The sequence below is a fragment of the Phaethon aethereus genome (assembly GCF_964289735.1).
Source record: "Phaethon aethereus genome assembly, chromosome: 1".
In the NCBI taxonomy this organism is placed as follows: Eukaryota; Metazoa; Chordata; class Aves; order Phaethontiformes; family Phaethontidae; genus Phaethon; species Phaethon aethereus.
Genome location: NC_138575.1, coordinates 132,778,416 through 132,798,148, shown reverse-complemented (window position 1 = coordinate 132,798,148; position 19,733 = coordinate 132,778,416). Strand labels below are relative to the sequence as shown.

General features: G+C 40.9%; 1 protein-coding gene across 1 annotated transcript in view; it reads left to right on the top strand.

Moving 5' to 3' along the window:
* PHEX (phosphate regulating endopeptidase X-linked) overlaps positions 1–19,733 on the top strand; it is a gene marked incomplete at both ends in the record, with an annotated part of 106,088 nt that overhangs the window by 53,335 nt on the left and 33,020 nt on the right. The window contains 2 exons of the mRNA XM_082012581.1: positions 17,718–17,795; positions 19,339–19,442. Of these exons, the coding sequence (XP_081868707.1) occupies positions 17,718–17,795; positions 19,339–19,442 (182 nt within the window). The remainder of the gene's footprint in view (positions 1–17,717; positions 17,796–19,338; positions 19,443–19,733) is intronic.

Below are 19,733 nucleotides of genomic sequence, written 5' to 3'. Positions count from 1 at the left end.
AACACCCATCTCCAAATAGAATAATGTTAGCTATGAAGTGTTATGGTCAAAGATGGCATTATCAGTCCTGATTACTTTCAGATGGAGTGACAATAAAATGCAGGAGATAAAGGTGAAGGCAGGAGGAGGTACTCATAGCTCCCCTTTCAGTCTATATCCCACAGCATGGGATACGTGGAAAGGGAGCTTGTCCAATTGCAGAGCTCTGCCCCCAGGACAGCAGTGGGAAGAGGCTTAAACAAAGAAGAGTGGAGGGCAGTGTGTAGGACTGTCTCATTCGTTGAGGCAATGGGATATCAATGAATCAGTAAATAACTTTGAATAAACTGACGTGCAAGTGCAACTGAACTGTTCTCGCTCGCTGTGCTTGAATAAAAATAGCAGTGTTTTGATTTGAAAACAAACATGGACTTTAAAGTTTTTTGGCAATTCCGATGAAAAGGCTGTTGAGATATTTTATCATTGGAAAGTTTAACATTCCATATGCAGCCCATTTACATTTTATAAAGCGGTGTTTTTCACAGATGTGCAAATTAAATGAGCTGCATACATGCACCAATAAACTCTACAGCAAGAGAACAATAGTAAGATGACATTTATTTTCTGCTAACCTGATAGTAAATGGACTGCAGTTATTATTTCTTACTGGCTGTTATGCCTGTTTTTTTACTAGAAATACCCTTAGAAATATAATGATCTGTAATTTAGATATTTGACAAATTTGGTGCATAATAAGAGCAGGAAAATTTTCTAATTATTTCCTTAATAGAGACATTTATATATACTTTTACGTGCATATTCAAGTCACATGTTGATTTTTCTGGCAAACAATCTGCTTAACCATTTCATTCAAAACTTGCTACCTGCCTTTCAGCAGGGAAACAATACAAGTTTTGCCACAAACTAATAAGCGCCCTAAAAAACTCTCCCTTTCACAATTTAGGGAGAGTTTTGTTCAGAATGTAGGTTGGATCTTTTGTAGGTGGAGATGTTTTTTTCCCTCTGTTGACACATTTGGAAAGCTTGTGGCACTTTGCTCCCACAATAGGCACCTCATTTAAGTTAATGCGGGTGAGTCTGGGCCAAGCAGTGCATAACAGACGGAATTCAAGCTGTACAATAAAAATACTATTACATGCCATGGTACTACAAATAGCAAATGGTTTAAATCCATTCTCACTGACTTGAACAACAATTTTATAGTTTACTGACACAGGAACAAGGTCAAGCTTGTAAGAGAGAAGTGTTATGTAATGACTTAGAAATTGCAGCAACTATGGATTGAAATGCAGTAGGACTAACAACTCTAAGTTTAAGTTCAGTTTCACAGAAATGGCTACTTGGCTAGAAGGAAAGGGTCTAGAGAGACATTTTGGTAGATTTCCAGACATGGAGTTTGTGCATATTTATTAAATACTATTTATTGCTAATGCTAGCTATTGGATTTGTGCTGGGACATTTGGATAGGCATGTTTTTAATTCAAGAAATAGATTCATTACATGTATGGTCAGATAATTTACTGGGGAAATATAAGATTTATAATACAAGAGAAACTTTAAAATGTGTTACTCTCTTCCAATTAAATCTTATGAGGCCAACATATTATGCTGTCATTTTTTTAATACTTACACTTTAATAAAGCAGCACAGACAACAGAAATTTTGAAGCGGGGATTGTCTGGTTATTAAAAACCCCACAGTATTACTTTATTATATAGATCTGTAAGAGTGACATTTCTTTGTCAATAAGTGACACCCACATCTGTGAGGATAGTGCAGGTGCCACGGATTTCTCAATTTAGGAAGGCGCTTACTTTGTTCTGGAATTGAAGAGCAAGTTGTATCATCCTGGGAGTCTTTTCAGGTTTACCCTTTGTTTTGGAGTACTATCAAAATAGAGACGAGTGTTATGACAGGGTGCAGTGGGATGCTGAAGGTACCTTCTTTCAGACAAAGGCCAGAAAGGACCCTCTGCTTCAATCTCCTCTAGACAAACTGTAGTATTTTAGCCAATTATTGCTGGTCTGAGTCAAAGAACATGTAAAACAACTGTGTTAGTTCTCTGTGGTTACTAATGCCTCCATGGAATTTTTTTTATTAGGGTAGGATATTCTGCTTGGAAATTAATTTCAGTCCTGTGTGAGCATCTTCTGCTTGTTTCTATTTCCAGAAGAAAAGATGGCACCTGCTTCATTATTAATCTAATATCAGTCTACGATAAGGTCACCTGCCTAGTGGATGAAAGGAAGATGGTGGATGTAATTTTTCTAGATTTTTAGTAAGGTTTTTGACACTGCTCCTCACAGCATCCTTCTGGACAAGTTGTCCAGCTGTGGGATGAGCAGATTCATGGTGCACTGGGTGAAGAACTGGCTGAACAGCAGGGCTCAAAGGATTGTAGTGAATGGGGCTACATCTGGCTGGTGACCGGTCACCAGCGGTGTTCCTCAGGGCTCAATTCTAGCGCCAGCTCTGTTCAATGATCTGGGTGCAGGAGTTGAATGCACCATTAGCAAGTTTGCTGACAATACTAAACTGAAAAGTGCTGCTGTCTCCCTGAAGGGACAAGATGCCTTGTAGAGGGATCTAGATAGATTGGAGCTTTGGGCAATGTTTAATGGCATAATTTAACAACAACAGATGCCAGATTCTGCACGTAGGATGGAGTCACACCAGGCACAAGTATAGATTGAGAGAGGAGCGGCTGGCGAGCAGCCCTGCAGGAAGGGATCTGGGGGTGCTGGCTGGCAGCAGGCTCAATACGAGTCAGCTCTGTGCCCTGGAAGCCAAGGGGGCAAACAGCATCCCGGGGTGCATCAAACACAGCATAACCAGCCGCTCAGGAGAGGGGATCATCCCGCTGTATTCAGCGTTGGTGCAGCCTCGCCTTGAGTACAGTGTGCAGTTCTGGGCCCCACCGTTTAAGAAGGATGTTAAGGTACAGATGCATCCAGAGGAGGGCAACAAATCTGATGGAAGGGCTGGAAGGAATGTCCTGTGAGGAGCAGCTAAGGTCTTTGGGTTTGTCTAGTTTGGAGCAAAGGCGGCTGAGAGGCAACCTCATGGCTCTCTACAGCTTCCTGAGGGAAGAAGTGGAGACGGAGGTGCTGATCTCTTCTCCCTGGTATCCAGTGATAGGATGCATATGAAGAGTTCAAAGCTGTGCTGGGGAGGTTCAGACTGGACCTGAGGAAGCATTTCTTTACCGAGAGAGGGTGCTCAAACGCTTGAACAGGCTTCCTAGAGAGGTAGTCGATGCCCCAACCCTGTCAGTGTTTAAGAGGCATTTGGACAATGCCCTTAATAACATGCTTTAACTTGGTCAGCCCTGAACCAATTCATATATTTTGCTTTTGCATTCTTGAATTCTTTGAATGCTCTGGAAAGAAAGAAAAACTGTAGAAACTTAGTGGTTTTTGTTTACTGGGCTTGCTCAATGTGACCTATTTATTTTGTCATTAGTCCTTTCTTTAATGGAGGCCAAACTTGTATACCTTGCTGTCAGCCTAACGCTTTGTAATCAAAGGGACCATCGACCTACAAAAGGTCCTCTGGTAGAATCGATGCTTGAATTTTGCTTTAGGCAGCCTGTCAGCTCCATCTAATCACTGACATAACTAGCCTCTCCTTGTGTCTTTTCTGTTGTTTTAAGTTACTCAGAGGGGGCACTACTAATCTGAGGAGCCCAAACCATATTAAAAGGATCAAATCAACCAGTCCATGTGACATAGGGAACAACTGTCCTGCCGCCTTGACTTTTGAGAATCAACCTTTTAGCCCTTGTATAATTTGGAGTTAAGGTTTGACTTTCCCTCTGTAACAAAAACAATGTAATGAGATAACATCTAATAATTTCCTGCTGCCCTCCCTCCATTCTGCTCTTTCTGTGATCGAAACATGGATTTAAACAAGACCATCTGAAAACCAGTCTTGCAAAGAAAGATTTTAACAGGGTTAGGTGACTCAGTCTGTCTTCACCTGCAGTTCTCACCTAGCTCTCTGGATGGAGCTCATGTTGCTTCCAAAGGAGCTCCGAGTGAGAGAGGAGCATTCGGCTCTGTGCTGTGATGCTCTGTTTTCTGTCCTGTCCTTCCTCCTCTGCTCTGTGCAAGCCTTGCTTTATTGCTCTGTATTTAACTACCGTCTGAAATTTGCTTAAATTATGCCTGTTAACCTTCCAAATTTTCAGTGGAGATCTCTGATTTAAAAAAAAAAAAAAGCGCAAACGGTTCCTTTTCTTGCCCTTTTAGCCTCTCTCTTTTATAAAGGTCATTAAATTTTGCCCTCATTTGAAGACCAGAGAAATTATTCAGATGAGCACAGCTCCACGGGTGTGTCTGGCAACCATCTTCAAGTACATGGTCTGCGAGTTACAGAAGCCGTGTGGAAAGATCCCTCATCGGCTGCCCAGGCACCTGGCGAGCTCTGGGCCACCTTGCAGCCTCTGAGAAGGATGGCAGATGAGGAGCGGGTTAAGAAAGGAGATCCTTTTGTTCCCCTTACAATGAAGGTGCAGATCGCAGCCTGCTACGTCAGCCAAATGGTATTGACAGCTGTACTTTGTAGCGGTGGGCCACAGGGAAGAGGGAGAACCCGCAACTGAAACTCCATTGACATGACTTGTGTGATTAGGGCGCTCATTTTTAAAATGGTAATTTATTGCTGCTGCTCTGCAAAGCATAATTCAGTGGAAGATCATCACTGAGATGTAAAATTATTCCCTTTCCTGGGCAGCAGCCATTATTTTATTAATCACTTTTTTTCCTTCCTTAAATGCCCTTCGTGCTTGGGTTTAACTGAAGCCTTGAAAAAGAGACTTTTACACAAAAGCCTGTTTTCTGAAAGTTTGTAAATCTCCTGTAAAATAGCCTGTATTGTAGGAAGGTTTTTTTTTTTGCTTTGCAATACTATTTTTAAATCATGTATGATAAGCCAAAAAAAGCTTGTTTTTCTCTAGTAAGATTTTTTTCTGTGGCATTATTAACCTCTTTAGGTCATGGCGTGCAAAATCCCAAGGTCACTGTGCAATCATTTTTTGCCTACTGAACTTGCCTGCTGCTTGGCTTTATTCCTCTCTAAGGAAGTCGTATACGCAACGCTTTTTTTCTTCACATCTCTCTCAGCCTGAATACTGAGGCAAGAGGACCACAAGAAAATATGAGGATAGTGCCTAGCTATAGGTGTCTCTCGCAGGCAGTGTTAGGTAACGTTGTTTAGCCTACGGGGTTTGTTCTGCTGCTTCAGAGTGCTACGGCAAACCTCCCTAGATAATGCAGTGCAATTTAGGCCAATAGCCCTTAGGAAATCAAGAGCCATCTGTACAAGCCCCGATTTAACAAAATATAGGTACTTTAAATGAGGTAGGTGTCCATGGGTTATCCCACTGAAACCATTCGCTTCTCAGCTGGAACTTACTGGCTGTATCCAGCCCTCCGGTCAATTAGCTGAGCTCCCGACATCTTTCCCAGTTCTCCATGGTCTCTCTCTTTTCACATTTGGGTGATTTCACTATGAACATGACAGCCATACTGCTCAGACCAGAGGTCCAATGTCTGGCTCAGACAGTGGCCAAACAGTAGCAGATGTTTGGAGATGAACATAAGGACAGGGCAAGCATAAAGGGATATATTCCTCCCGGCCTCTGACAATCCGCAGCTCAGTTGCTGCCTGAGCCAGAAGTGGAGTCTGTATTTATTCCGATTTTTCTGCTGTGAGTTTGCCTAATGACTCTTTGAACCCATGACAAATTTTAATCATCCGCAGCTTCCCATGGCAATGAGCTCCACTGCCTCTCTCTGCTCTGTGTGAGAAAGCATCTCCTTTTGCTTGGCTGGAAAATGTCACCTTCTCCCGCTACACTCCTGTAGAGGGGAAACCAGAGAATCTTCATTACCTGTTCTTTGCTTGTGCCTGCTCTTGCTTACGTATAACCCTGACACAGCAATACATCCAGGGAGTATGGAGACTCCTGCATTTGTTCAAATAAACTGTCCAGGGCATGCGCTAGATACAGTTCTGAAAAATAACTTTTCATTAAGATCTGAGGCATACCCAGACAAAAAGACCAGACACCACAGCTTCAGGAGCTGAAATTAATCTTGCTTAATGCCATGCTAATTTTGCACAAAGATGACAAAGCATCCAATCTTGAGAGCAGGCACTGGGTGCTCTGCAAAAAGAAAAAATGCCTTTTGTGCCTTGTGAGGTCTGTGGACCCATCCTGTGTAAAATAATGCAAAAATATTACAGAAGAACTACCCCTGAGTCTCAACACCTCCCATATCTCAAGTGGGCTTTTTCTGCAATGAAGGCTACTGATAGAACAACACTTTGTAAAGGAGGGGGATGGAATTTCAAAACCAAACATCCCAAGACAACTTTTACTGGTTCTTTTAAGATGATTTTTCATCTTTGTTTCAAGGATCTCGGAGAACTTCACAAAGTGTAAGACTGCTTCAGAGCACTGACAGAAGCTGCCAGACTCACTTTGGAAGAACTAGGAAAAGAGGGAGAAATTTCCAAAGGCTCTAATTGCATTTAGGTACTTCCTTCCTGTTCAAAAGCTGATGGTGGTGACTGCTGAGTTCCAAATTTACTGATTCTACTAGAAAGTTTTATTCAGATCTTCTTGAAACAACCTTGTCATTTCTAAACTGGAAAGCATACTTCTGCTTAGTGCCAATTGAACCTTGGCCACACTTTTCCTTTGTGGAAGTGAACTTTCTGAAATTAGGGTAGTCCCTGTCTGAACTAGTACTCGGATGTAATTTAAGGTCCTGCCTGTATTGTAGCAGCTGCATTGCAGGGAGCAATGAGCAAGTCTCCTGATAAAGGTGAAACATGGGCTGGAGTTCAGAAGAGGCAGAGTTATATTTCAACTCTTATCCTACAGGTCTACAGTTCCCTTTGGCATTAAATGTATGACCAGGAGCTTATATTCATGGTGTAACTCACCTTTATCCTATTGTGTGTGGACATGTGAAGAGGAGAGGACAACTCGATAGGAAGCAGGCAGTGAAGTAGATGTTGCACAGCTCAGAAATAATGTCAGTGATTTGAAAAGTTTGCTCTGCCTACCTAGTTTGGAATTTGGTCAGGGCATTGATGCTACCACTCCCACACCATCCCTGAGATAGGTGTTTGGAAAATGCCAATGTTTAGGGTAACATTTTTCACCTGGAAGATACAGAGAATGCAAGATACTTTCCTACTGGCATAGAAGTGTTCCACGCTTTCCTCTGAATAAACATAGGTCTTCATTTCCCATCAGATCAACAATATTTTTTCTTTTCTTTTAAAGTGAAATGTTTATTTCTGATCACAAACTTTAATTTTTGAACTCAATAATCTCTCTCACATCCTGAATTTCATTTAACCTTCTCAGGAAGACTGGGCTTTCCTGTTTAGTAACCACAGGAGATGTTCTTCTCCATTGGCCAGGGTTGAAACTAATAGCCATGGCATGTTTGCTTATCTCTTATCTCTAGGGTTAGACCGCTGCTGTCAGCTTCTCCCTTGTTATCTGGCTGCTGCTACTGCTCACTCAGTTGTGCAGGGATGTCAGTTCCATTAATAACCTGAGCACCGTGTAAACAGATAGTGGAAAACAGGTGAAGGGAGAGGAAATTGTATTTAACCCTGATCTCACAGCCGTCATTTTTCAGACTCCACCATGAGTCTGTAAGGCCAGAATGGGTGTGTGACATCAAAACACTTGTGACAAATCTCATGCTTGAAATAGAAGGAGGGAGACAGATACAGATGGCTGGACACACCTGCAGTTGCTCAGGGACTGGGGTGAATCTGAAGCTTTTGTGGCAGAAGTGCAACACAAAAGTGTTGGTATGCTAAAAGATTAATTCTTCCAAAGGATAGGAAGTCCTCCACCACCCCTGGAGATCTCAAACAGTTTCACCTTTAACTTTCATTATCTTTGTTGTTTTACCAAGTAAAACTACCTTCTGTAGAGCAACAGTTACAAAGACATGATAGTCCCCCAGCTCAACCGTAACAGATACAGAGGTATGGGAGACACATTCTCTGTATGGAGGAGGAGTCTACAAGGGCATGCTCAGATATCTACTTGGTATACCCTCTCTATTTCCAATGAATGTGCATTTCCTGGCTCTGGTGATCTCCATGTCCTGTATACGCCTTCCTGAATCACGGAGAGTAAAGCTGCCTGCTCGCTGCAAGCAGGCAGGAAGCATGGCAAGGAGGGCCGTGGGCTGGGGCTCTGGCATGGACCTTCAGCCTCGGCACCAAGCTGTCCAGAACCAGGAGCCTTAGCAGCACTTCAACTTGCTCAGGTATTGTACTAGTCATGGAGGTCTGAAGCAAAGTTGTGAAATGTTTAAATGGCTTCAGGTACTGGTATTGCTGGAGTTTAATTTTAGAGGAGCTTTGCCACAGGAGGTTGCCTCAAGTTGCTCCAGGGGAGGTTTAGATTGGGTATTAGGAAAAATTTCTTCATCAAAAGGTTTGCCAAGCATTGGTACAGCCTGCTCTAGGTCATCAGACTCAGGAATTTGCTCCCTTAGTGGCCTTTCAGATCCCAGGACGCTGTGCCTAAGAATAAAGGCTTCCCCAGCTGCCTGCCTTAGTGAGCGAGTTGTGAGCTGTCTTGGCCTCGGTTTCCTGGGTAAGTAAGTGGTGAGTTCCATCAGTGTGGAAATAAATACATACATATAATTTATTTAAGTATAAAAATATGTAATTATTTGGAATAGAGAGAGATTTGGTCTTGAGTAGAAAGTCGACCATTTCCTGCATATGGTTTTTCTATATTCTGCAGCCTACTTTTTTGTCTATGTATGCATCTGCTTTCTCCCCATATATTATAAGGCATGGACAACTGATAGAGACATGCTTACTGGTACACTGCTGGTCAAGGTCCCTGTTCAAGCAAAACTAATTTCTTCCCAGAGAGAAAACCTGCAAGTCCTGAGCTGAGTAACGCTTGTGTTTATTCCCTATTTCAGTTTGAGTAGTGTAAGAACGAGTCTCTGCCATGTCTGGTCTCAGCTGTATCAAGACTGGGTCTGATACTCACCTGTGGCTGGAAATGAAAAGAGAATCTTTCACATTCCATTCATTAAAAAGAAGTTGCTCTGCAATCTTTTCTTCAGCAAAGATAACCTTGAAAATGTTAAATGAATATAAATTGATGCAAGCAGAGGCTAAGGTCAGAAGTTGTCCTTCTCTGGAACAGGTTATTCAGAGTTTTGCATAAGCTAAAAGAAATGCTGCCGTAACTCACATCCCATACAGCCATGATGTGGAAAGAGCTTCCTTGCCCCTTCCTGGTCGCTGGGGCTGCCCCTCACAGAGTGTTACAGCATTTGGTGCCGGAGATTTCTTCAGCACACGGGGTTTTTTGGGTCCCTAGGGACTTTTATTTTGTCAGTGCAGTGGTTTTTGTTAAACCTGCTGTTTTCCCAGAGCTAAAACAAAAACAGCAAAAAAGAGTTTGCAGCAAGGTGGGTGTGTTTCTAGCAAAAGGTGGCATGACAGTGGGAGTACAGGTTGCCTAATGAGGAGCTCTGGTGGTAAGCAGTGAAATGACTCCAGGAAGGTGTTTCTACAAAAAATGCAGCATAATAATTTCTGCAGCTCACTAACATGCCAAAGGCTGATCAGAGATGTTTTTTTCTTTGTCATTGCAAATCCTTAGGATTCTGGTGCAAAATTTTTTGGGTAAGGATATCTAATGTAATTTCAAAAGACAGATAAAGAGAATTTTGAGTTGTGGGTTTGGGGTTTTTTTGTTTCTTTGTTTGGGTGTTTTTTTGTTTGTTTTGTTGTTTTTTTTTGTTTGTTTGTTTTAAGAGGCAATTGTATTGGAAAACATAGAGAACTGCCTGAAAATAAAGGCATGAGGAGGAATATTCTTCTAAAGTGCTAAGGATGTGTCCAAGCTTCACTCAGGTGCATGAGCTATTAGAGCCACGTCAAAGGCATCTTAGCAGCATATACCACGGGACATACATATACCAGCATGACACTAATGCTGAGCTATGCCTTCAGATCACAACACTTGCTTCTGGATTGTTTGAAGTGCAGCCAGAGGAGCTCCTAGCTACCCGCACACACCCCGGTGTAGTCATGCCCTACATGATGATCCACAGGTGTGTAGAGGGGAATCCAGTGCAGAAATCGCCATGCTGGAGCAGACCTGTCGCCGCTGGTGTGGTGCCATGGGCGTAGGTGGACCCAGCGCAGGCCGAGTCAGTCTGCATATCTGTGCAGCATCCCTTCTTCTGGTCCACGGGCATGATCCCAGCTCCACTGACAGCCCAGAGGCCTTTAAAGCTGACTGAGGAGCTTTGGACAGTAATGGTTCAGTGTTAAAGATATCTTTTGCAGGTACTCTGTTGGGCTGGGCTGCTGTATAAGTGCATTTATGTATTGTATAATCACAGAGGAAGATGTTTGCTGTGTGCCACTACGAAATATATTTGATTTACAGAGCTGTGGTTCTGTTCATGAAAGCATTTATGTCTGTCATATATAGTATTCTACATATAAAATAATGGAATCATGATAATTGTCATATGGAGGTTACAAACAGAAAATGGAATTAAAATAACATGGACAAAGGAATTCTTTTTCTTAGCAAAATTAAAGCACTGCTGGCAGCAGGACAAGTTTGGAACCAAGCTGGTAGGAGAAAGTATGAGTAGGTCTATTAATTATACTGCTGCATTGAACTAAGGAGTTACGCTCATGAAAATATCACAGTGAATTTTTATTTTTATATAAGTAATGCTGTTTCAGATTTTCTGTGATTTAGTTCAGTTCTATTGCTAAAAAAAATAAATAATGCAGGAGTAGTTTAAACTGCAAATTTAATTCCAGTGAAATTACTGTCACAGTGCTTGAACCAATGATTGTCTTTGCCTTCCAGAAAGCCAGAAGCAAAAGAGATTTGGGACAGGAAAAAGTGGCACTCTGATGTACGTTGTTGCTTTTTCTGACTCTCTTCTGTGCATGGCAGTCCTACTAAACTTTTAGGTGCTTGCAACTTTATGGTTAGTAATAATAATACTGTCTTGCTAGATGGTGGGTATTAAGACTGAATATATAATCCCAAATAACAGTTTGCTTAGAAAACTTTGTGTGTCTTTTCCCCTCCGTTTCCTAGGATGGTAATGTACGGTACGGTATTTTTAAGTGTACTAGGTAATATTTTCTAGTCAGGAAGTTTTCTTTGAGGCTTTGATTTCAAAAGATGATTCAGAGGAAGAGGTAAACTGATGTAACACATAATCCCTTTGCTGTTCCTTCTCTGCTTTCCCACACTACATGTTCCCAGCATTTGCCTTGCACTAGTGCCGGCCGTCGCTGGGTCTCTCTCTGTAGCGCTCCCTGATCTGGTGGAGAATTCGCTGAGGAAAAACTTGGATAGATTTCTGCTGTTAGTGAGCTAAGCTAAGCAGCCTCCCAGAAAGATGAGGCAAGGAGCTGAGGCAGCTCACGGAGGCAGCATGGGCAGAAGTATGGGCAGAGATGGAAGGCGCAAGGGAGAAGAGCGAGTACTAGGACTTTTTTTTTCCATTTGGCAGCACAAAGCTGTTAAATGGACTCAGTTACTTTTGAAACCACAGTATGCATTTAACTGAAAGCAGTTTGATGTGCACTTGATGCCATAATATTTTAAAATTCTGTTGTGTTGCTGGGTGTGATCATTCACATTAGTCACTTGATTTGTGGTTGGGTTTTTTTTTAATACCCCTGGGCTGAAGGTATTACAAGACTGGAGAAATAGCTGTATTTTCCATCTTCACTAATGTAGAACATTCAAAACAATTATTGAACTAAGGTGGGGGGGTGTTGGTGCAGTGTGAGGTGGTGGTATGTGAATTATTATTACATGAAACAACACTAGCTCTGGAAATCTTGAAAAATCTAACATAGTTTGTGTTGTTGTGATATGCAAATATAAGAGGAAAGTTAAAGCCAAAGATTAAAAACAAATAGTTTGATGATTTGCTATATCCTGGAATATGGGTTGTAGTCAGTTCACTGCAGATCAAGTACTCCTAAAAATTGTCATTTCAGGCCAGGAGTCACGCTTGAGTTGTGACTTCACTTTTGAATGCAGCTGACAATGTGCAAACCCCTGATGTTTCATGTGGCCCCTGCATAGGAAATAAAATGCATCATTAAAGTGGCCCCAGTCCATCTCCCTCTCAACTCAGTGGGAGACTTCCTACTGATATGTGTAGGACTGGGCTTTAGCCCTGTGATGGAACTTTTCTGTGTTTTACCAAGATCCATCACTCTATTTTTCTATATTTTCTATATGTAAAATCTAAATAAATGCAGTGATATTTACGCAGCAATTTTACCAGATGGCTCGAATCATCTGTTTTCCATGAAAAATGAAAAGACCAGACACGTACATAAAGACTAAATTAATCTTTGTAATTAAATGGAACATTACTTTGCCGTGAATGATTTTAGCTTTCAGAATGTATTTCATGCTAATTTTTCAGTGAACTGTAATTGTATTAATTTTTTATATTTTTAGAAGCTTGAAAATGATCTTCACAAAGTTATTGTGAGTCAAGTTGATATACAGAAGATCTGTGTCAGACTCATAAAACTTTGTTGGGGTGAGATATATCTTTTGGTTTGTTTTTTTACAGTAAGTACACTATGTCAGTACTTGGTGATGCTAGCAGGCCTACAAAATATCCAAATCTCACTCTGACAGGTAAAAAAATGCTCTCAAGGCTCACATGCCAAGTTTGGTTGCCAAGCAAGAATTTAACTAGAGTGGAACCTGGAATGCTTTGTAGTATTGGAACATATGTGTGCATTGGTGAGTTGTTAAGTCAAGAGTGAAAGGTAGGTTATTATTTTGTCCCTGTAGTAAACGGACTTGCAATGGTCTCGTCACGACAGAAAGAAACACTGATGATAAAATCCTGACTGTGTTGAAGTCAGTGGGGAAACTTCCTTGCATAATCAGCAGCAGCAAGAGTAATCTCACTTCGGGTCCTCTGCCTCGGAGCCTGCTCTCTGGCTGTTGGGACAGAAAAGAGATATTATGACTGACTTACTCTAAAGCATACTGCTGCTCTGCGTCACTCCCTGCAAGAGCCTCTCCCTTTCAGTGTCAGGAGAGGAAGCCTGTGGAGATGAGGTTTCTTAATTTACCCAACAGCCTAAGGTAGGCTGCATACTTAACAATAGCTGGGGGAAATTCTCCATTGCCCTTTTTCTTCTTGTACACGTGGTTATTTAATATGAATATTTGGGGTAGGAATTAAATGAGCCTTTAGACGATAAAAAGTTGTGCATGGTGCGTTTACAGTGGATTCATGTGCAATTACCACATGATGATTCCCGCACATTTGTCACACTTCATTTGCTTTCCCCATATGTGTGTGCAAGCCTCCTGGAAGGCTTGTCTCTTAAATATACTTTTAATCTTATCAAGGGGAAAATACTGACTTCATTATCAAAGAGCAAGCCAGTCATAGAAGCGTTTTCTGCTTTATTGTGCTGTATGAATAAGGATATGTATGAATATTGAACTGCTGTTAAATATTACTCAAGTGAACAGAAAAGATAGCCAAGGAAGCAAGAGACTTCCAACATGCAAATTTAGAAACCTGCTCTTAATACAATGCTTTCGAACTTGTCTGTTGTGTAAATAAATTTGGCTGTGTGCCGGGTTCAGCTGAACAGACTTGGACCTGCTACAAAGCCCCTGGGAGGAATCCCAGTTGGAGGGATTCACAAGGACTTCAGAGGGCTTCCTAGGTCCTCTCATGGGTTTTGCTTTGGCTATAGGAAACAGTCCCCTCCACCAGGAGCCACATGGCCGTCACTGTCAGCATCAGGGAACTTATTGGTGTGCCACTGCCTGCTACCCACTCCTCCTGCCCTAAGTGCCTGCATGGGCTGTATGGGCCTGGACCTCATCCTAGGCTGGAGTCATGATGTTGGGGGCAGCCCTTCAAAAAGAGAGATGCACTTGGTCCTTCAGATCAAGCAAGCTTATTCCTCTGTTCCTCCCACACCAGTATGTGCTACATGGTGGAAATAAGGTGGCCCTGGGCCACTAGCTCAGTAGGATCTCAGGGGAGCATGGCACACCTCTACATTTTTGGCGGCATCATACATACCATTAGGACCAATTTGAGACGCTTTCTTTTTCTGGGAGAATTTGTGATTTTAGATGGTCCAGAAGCTTTGTAATGGTGTTTAAGCATGTACCTACATTTTCTAATAACAAATTGCCTCGGTGGAGTAGTAAGAAAGTGTGTACTTTTCTGAATCTATTATCCTACAAGACTGGTGGAACATTTAAGAAGGCATTGGAATTACAGTGCTAGTAAGGTCTACACAGTGCTAATAAGGTCTACACAGTGGTAGTAAGGTCTGCCTTAGAGTTTAGTCATTACAGAGTATATAGTTTTCTGTGTGTCTTGCTCAGACTTCTAAAACACACATATTGTGGCAAAAACTTCTAAGTAATGAATGCAATAAAATAACATTTTTCCCTTACGTATGTATCTCTCTCATAAAATAGAGACAGCTTTAGCCATTGATAAAATGTAAAGTACTAGGAGCAGCATTACCTTTTGAGTTTACTTTCAAAGAACTCCTTGAGACAAACTCTGTTATTTACTGGGGTTTTATACAGGCTTTATAGCAAAATATGTCAGTAGTGCCTGATCATTGTTTCCTTGTACATGGAAATCTTAAACTCATAACATCAATTGTCAAAGACAAGAGTATATGTGAACTGACAAGTGAGCCTAGGTCTTCTGAGGTAGTCTGGTTGGGAGATCTCTTCCCATCTTCCTTTTCTAATGCAGCAGGGCCATGACAAGACTAAAGGATTTAAGTGTCACTAAAATATAAAATTAAATAATAATTATTAATGATATGATAATTATATAAAATAATAATAATTATTATTGCACTATAAGATTATATATAATATTTAGGTCAACCTATGTCAGACCTGCTATTAAGGAACCTGGAGGAATCATCTTCACCCTTGGAAATGTTTTGTTAAAGAATGGGGTCTAAAAGGGCCAAAACCTGGCAGTTCCAAGCTGCTGCTCACAGTGGGCTGCTGTGGAAGAAGAGACCAAGACGAATGCAGCAGATATTCCACAAAGACCCCAAAATGTCCATGAGGTGAAGTGGAGGTCGACATATTGTGGTCACAACCAGACAACTAGGACCATGGTTTTGAGGGCAGGGCCCATCTCTGCTTCTTTCAGCAAAGTTCTGCCAGAAGCTCCTGGCTTCATAGTCCTCTGCATTTACAACCAGTGAGGCATGAATTTATTTGCTTTTATTTGGAAGGCAGTCAAGAACTTGAGTGTTTTTAAAGGATATATCTTATAGCCCAAAATGTTCTTTTATGTGCCAAAACATGATCAATGATTTTTGATCGACATTGTACCGGCTAAAGCATTGGTGAAATGTCAGTGTGCTGACACAGTTAATCCTTACTTTTTGTTTAAAAGCCAATGTTCATTTTTTGCAAGTTGCACTATAAATTGTTTTAAAAGGGCTTACTCTTCATCATATAAGTTAGTTGTAAAATTAAATCTGTTTAACCAAAATGCTAAGGGGCTCGATTACATAGATCCAACACAGAGGCTACTCTAAAGTGATTCAGATGGTTACTCTGGAGCACACGCAGAATATTTGAGGTTCACCGAACTTGTGTAAGCAGCTGACTTAGTAACAACTACAACTGATGAGTTTTATACTTTGCTTTTTCAAGACTATTATAACAACTAGGATTGAAACATTTGAAATGGAAAATGGAAAATTTTCAGTTCCTTGTAAAGTTCAGTCAGCTGGACCTGACACCACCACCAGGAAAAAAAAAAAATAGTTGCTCTTGATTATATACAAACTTGCAGATGAATTGTGCTTCCTCCCCCAGGCATTTAAAATATCTGGAAAGGTTGCTCTACCTACTGGAAAATTGAGAAACCATTCTGTTGAAAGTTAATTTGTCTCATTTCATATTTCCTGTTCAGCATTTCTCTTCCATTGTTTTTTTTGTCACTAGGAATATTTGCATGAAAATAGTATCTTTCTTGCTTAAGAGGTCATCTACTTCTGTTAATTTCCTACCTGAAGTTGTAATCTTCTGTTTGTGACATCTTAATTATCTCAACCACAATTAATTGTGATATCACAAATGGAGGATTATGACTTTGGGTTGGAAATGAGATTGAGAAATTGAAGGAGTTTGAAGAAGCAAAGAGGCCTTTCTTCTTGAAAAATAAAAGAGGAGACAAAATTATTTTGATTAAATGGAGGCAGTCCTCCATTAGCTTCCTTCTTACAGTCGTGGAACAGACGTTTCTAATTCTTGCTCTCATAGGAGGCCCTGTTGTATTGAGACACTGTGGAGGGGGAGAAGGGGGGAAGGATTTCATTGTGGAGGAAGGGGAATCCTCCCCTGAAGAGCTACCCCATGCAAGAGGGAAACAGAAGTCAGTGGACCCCAGAGAGGTCTGGGCTCTGCTCACAGAGAGCAGAATGCAGGGTTGGTATGGCTGCAGTTGGCTTAAAGGCCAATCCATTTATTGCACTTTATATCTTGCAATATTCATTTGAGTTTAGACATCTGAGTTTGAAGAACACATTTCCAGAAAAGTGTTTTTTGAGGAAGGGAGGAATTGCAAAGACTTAAGGAGAAATTACATTCAGCATCCTGAAAACATACAAAATGAAAGCTTTGTGCTACCTTAGTCCACCATGGCTTTGATTTACTCTATGGACTTGTCTTATTTCACTTCTTGGTATATCACCTTATCCTTTTGTATCCTTCTGCTTTTCTTCTGGAAACACGTTGTTTGCACAGAGATTCTGGGTGGCTGCATGGCCTGCTGGTATTTTTGTGAGGACATTACTAAGGCTGTTTGTATACTTAGGCCATGATTTATGAAGTGGCAATACTCATCTACGGCTATTATCACTTCACACCAGAGTGTTTACACAGACTGTGCATAAACACTGGGACCAAGTCATGACTAAAAGAGTAAAAAAACCCCAAAGTTAGTGAAAAGTGAAGTGTCTTATTTTTAACAACTTTACTGACAGTAGGGAAAGGGCAAAGACTGCGAAGTAGAGGGATGAAAGTGGAGAATGAAACAAAGATTAGCCCTGTAGTTTTAGGAAAGTACAATGTCCTTCTGAAAAGTGTGCACCCATCCTCAGGTGTAAGTGGAAGTGACTCTCAGCAGAAGTACGCCAGTCTGCACTTGCTGGGACCCAGATTCACCCGTATCTGTGTATCAAATCTATTTTAATAGTTGGATGTGTTCCACTTACTGCCCCACAGCAAAACGGGCCATTTCCTGTTGTCTTTTGGAAAACATTGTAAAAACAGGCATTTGACCATCTGATTAACACAAAAACCGGTAGGGAATATGAGCTGTTAAGATTTTGCACTCAAACACATTGGCGTCTGTCTGCAAAAGCTCTGCAGGTGACAACAGACCCACTGCGATAATCTGACAACAGACCCTGGACCCTCCGTGCTGTGATGCAAAGCTCATTTGCGGCACCAAGTTTACCTTGTAGGCAAGTTGGTCTGAAGTTAAATTAGGATGCCTTCAGGGAGGCATAATAATAGAAAGTGGAAAAAGAATAGGGTAAAAAAAGCCATACACTGAGAAATGGTTATATCTGCCAACACTTTTTTCTTTTCTTCTTTGTCAAAGGCAAAAGCAGTCATGGCAAAAGTGGGTTACCCTCAGTTTATAATGAATGACACGTATATTAATGAAGACATCAAAACAGTAAGTGTCAGACTTGCAGCTTTCTTCTTTTACATATTGCAGCCATTCTTTGCTCTGTTTCACTGCTGTCTAAAATCAAAGCTCTTCTTTTGCTTGGTATGCATCTGGAGTTCTGCTTGCCTGGTTATTTTTAGCCGTTGAATTAAGTATGCTAGCTCTTGTGTCTAAATTGTCAATGTCGGTGTGTCTAAGTGAAATCACCACGAGGCCTGCTGGGAATACCCTGCGCCTGGGTACAAAGAACCTTCCTGCTATTAAGCTTTTTAAAGGTTAAACATATGCTGGCATACATTTTGCATTTAGTTACAAAAAGGAAAAAAACCAAAAAATTTCTTCTCAAAGTGAGAGTCTTCAAAAATACTAATGCACATTTCCTCAGAATATCACAATTTATGGTGCCCTATGTAGGCTCTCCCCACCTCTCAAGGCTATGAATTTGGTTTTGTTGGTTGTAATTGTGCCTAGAGATCCTAACCAATGTACGTGCCTACCATGCTGGCTGCTGAACAAGGACACTGTAGGGGGAAATTCTTCTTGACACAGTACCTGTTCAGCCTAACTAAGGCAGGAAGGGGTAACTCTGGCATGCATGTGATGAGTTGTATTACTGAAAGTCACAGGCAAAGTAGAATCACAAATTCAATCCTGAACTGGTAAAATACAAGAGTGACAATCATCTTTGCCAGAGAATGCGAAAGAACACTAAACAGAAAATTTTGCAGAACCAACTCTACAAGCCTAGTTGGGCGAGATGGTGCTGTGAAGGCAGTGTAAAGAGATGGAGGATGTGACCAGATTACCACTCAAAGTGTGCTATTATTTGCCCAGTTAAGTGGTAATGTCTAGTGAAAAACACTTGTTAATCACAAGTTGCAAAACCACAGTTTAAATCTGAAGTGTAACTTCCTCACAAGTTATAGGATTGCTTGAAACTGGTGACAGGGATATCAGCTGGATTTATAAAAAAATAACATCCCTTTTTCTTGCATGGTTAGTTGTGTGTGTGTGTTGCTATTAGATTTGGAGGCTTATGGAAGCACGGGGCCCTATGTCTGTAAGTATTTAATGTGAGAAACAGTAAAAAAGCAGTGGCAGAACCCTCAGAGGGCACAGAGTACAAAGTATCTGTAATAAAATGCAAAACAAACTGAAAAAAAAGGTTCTGTTACGTTTTTGAAGATGGTTTTAAAACGCAGGATTAAAAATAAATGTAGACCTACTTCCTTATGGAAAAAAGGAGGCCTGAGTAATAGCCTTAGAAAGATGGCAGTCTGCAATTTATCATTGGTTACTTTCCTGTTCTCCATGCAGGGAAGAGCTTTTCCAATGTTCCAGTCCCTTGTGTAGGTCCGTTCAGCCACTGTTTTTTAACTAAGCTCACAAAATATTTATGCTTCCTACCAGGTGGGAAAATTTTACTTGCTTTGATAATGGCTAAAAAAGTCAGGTGATTATCTTGTTTAAAATAAGAGTTGGGATTGTTTTATGTCGGCTTTTGTTTCCTTGGACATGCTTTAAAAATTACTGTATTTTATCTATACAGCTGAAGTTTACAGAAAGTGACTATTTTGGCAATGTGTTGCAAACTCGCAAATATGCAGCCCAATCTGATTTCTACTGGCTTAGAAAAGAAGTTCCAAAAACAGAGTGAGTAGACAAAGGCAAATTTACATAATCTTCTAACAGTATTTTAATTTACATTATTTAATTAATACAATTTATGTTTTAATATAATTATATACACAGCAACATATTGTGATACAAAAAGCCTATGGGCAAACGCCCCAGTTATTCAGAAACTCCCGTGGATATTTTTTCTGGTAAGTTCTAGGTACCCCTGCTCTGATGCACCGTAGTCATATGCTTGCAGCTTGAACTTAATTTAATGAAAAAAGGGGTAATTGAATCTCAATTAAAAATGGATTATGTCTCTTGGTC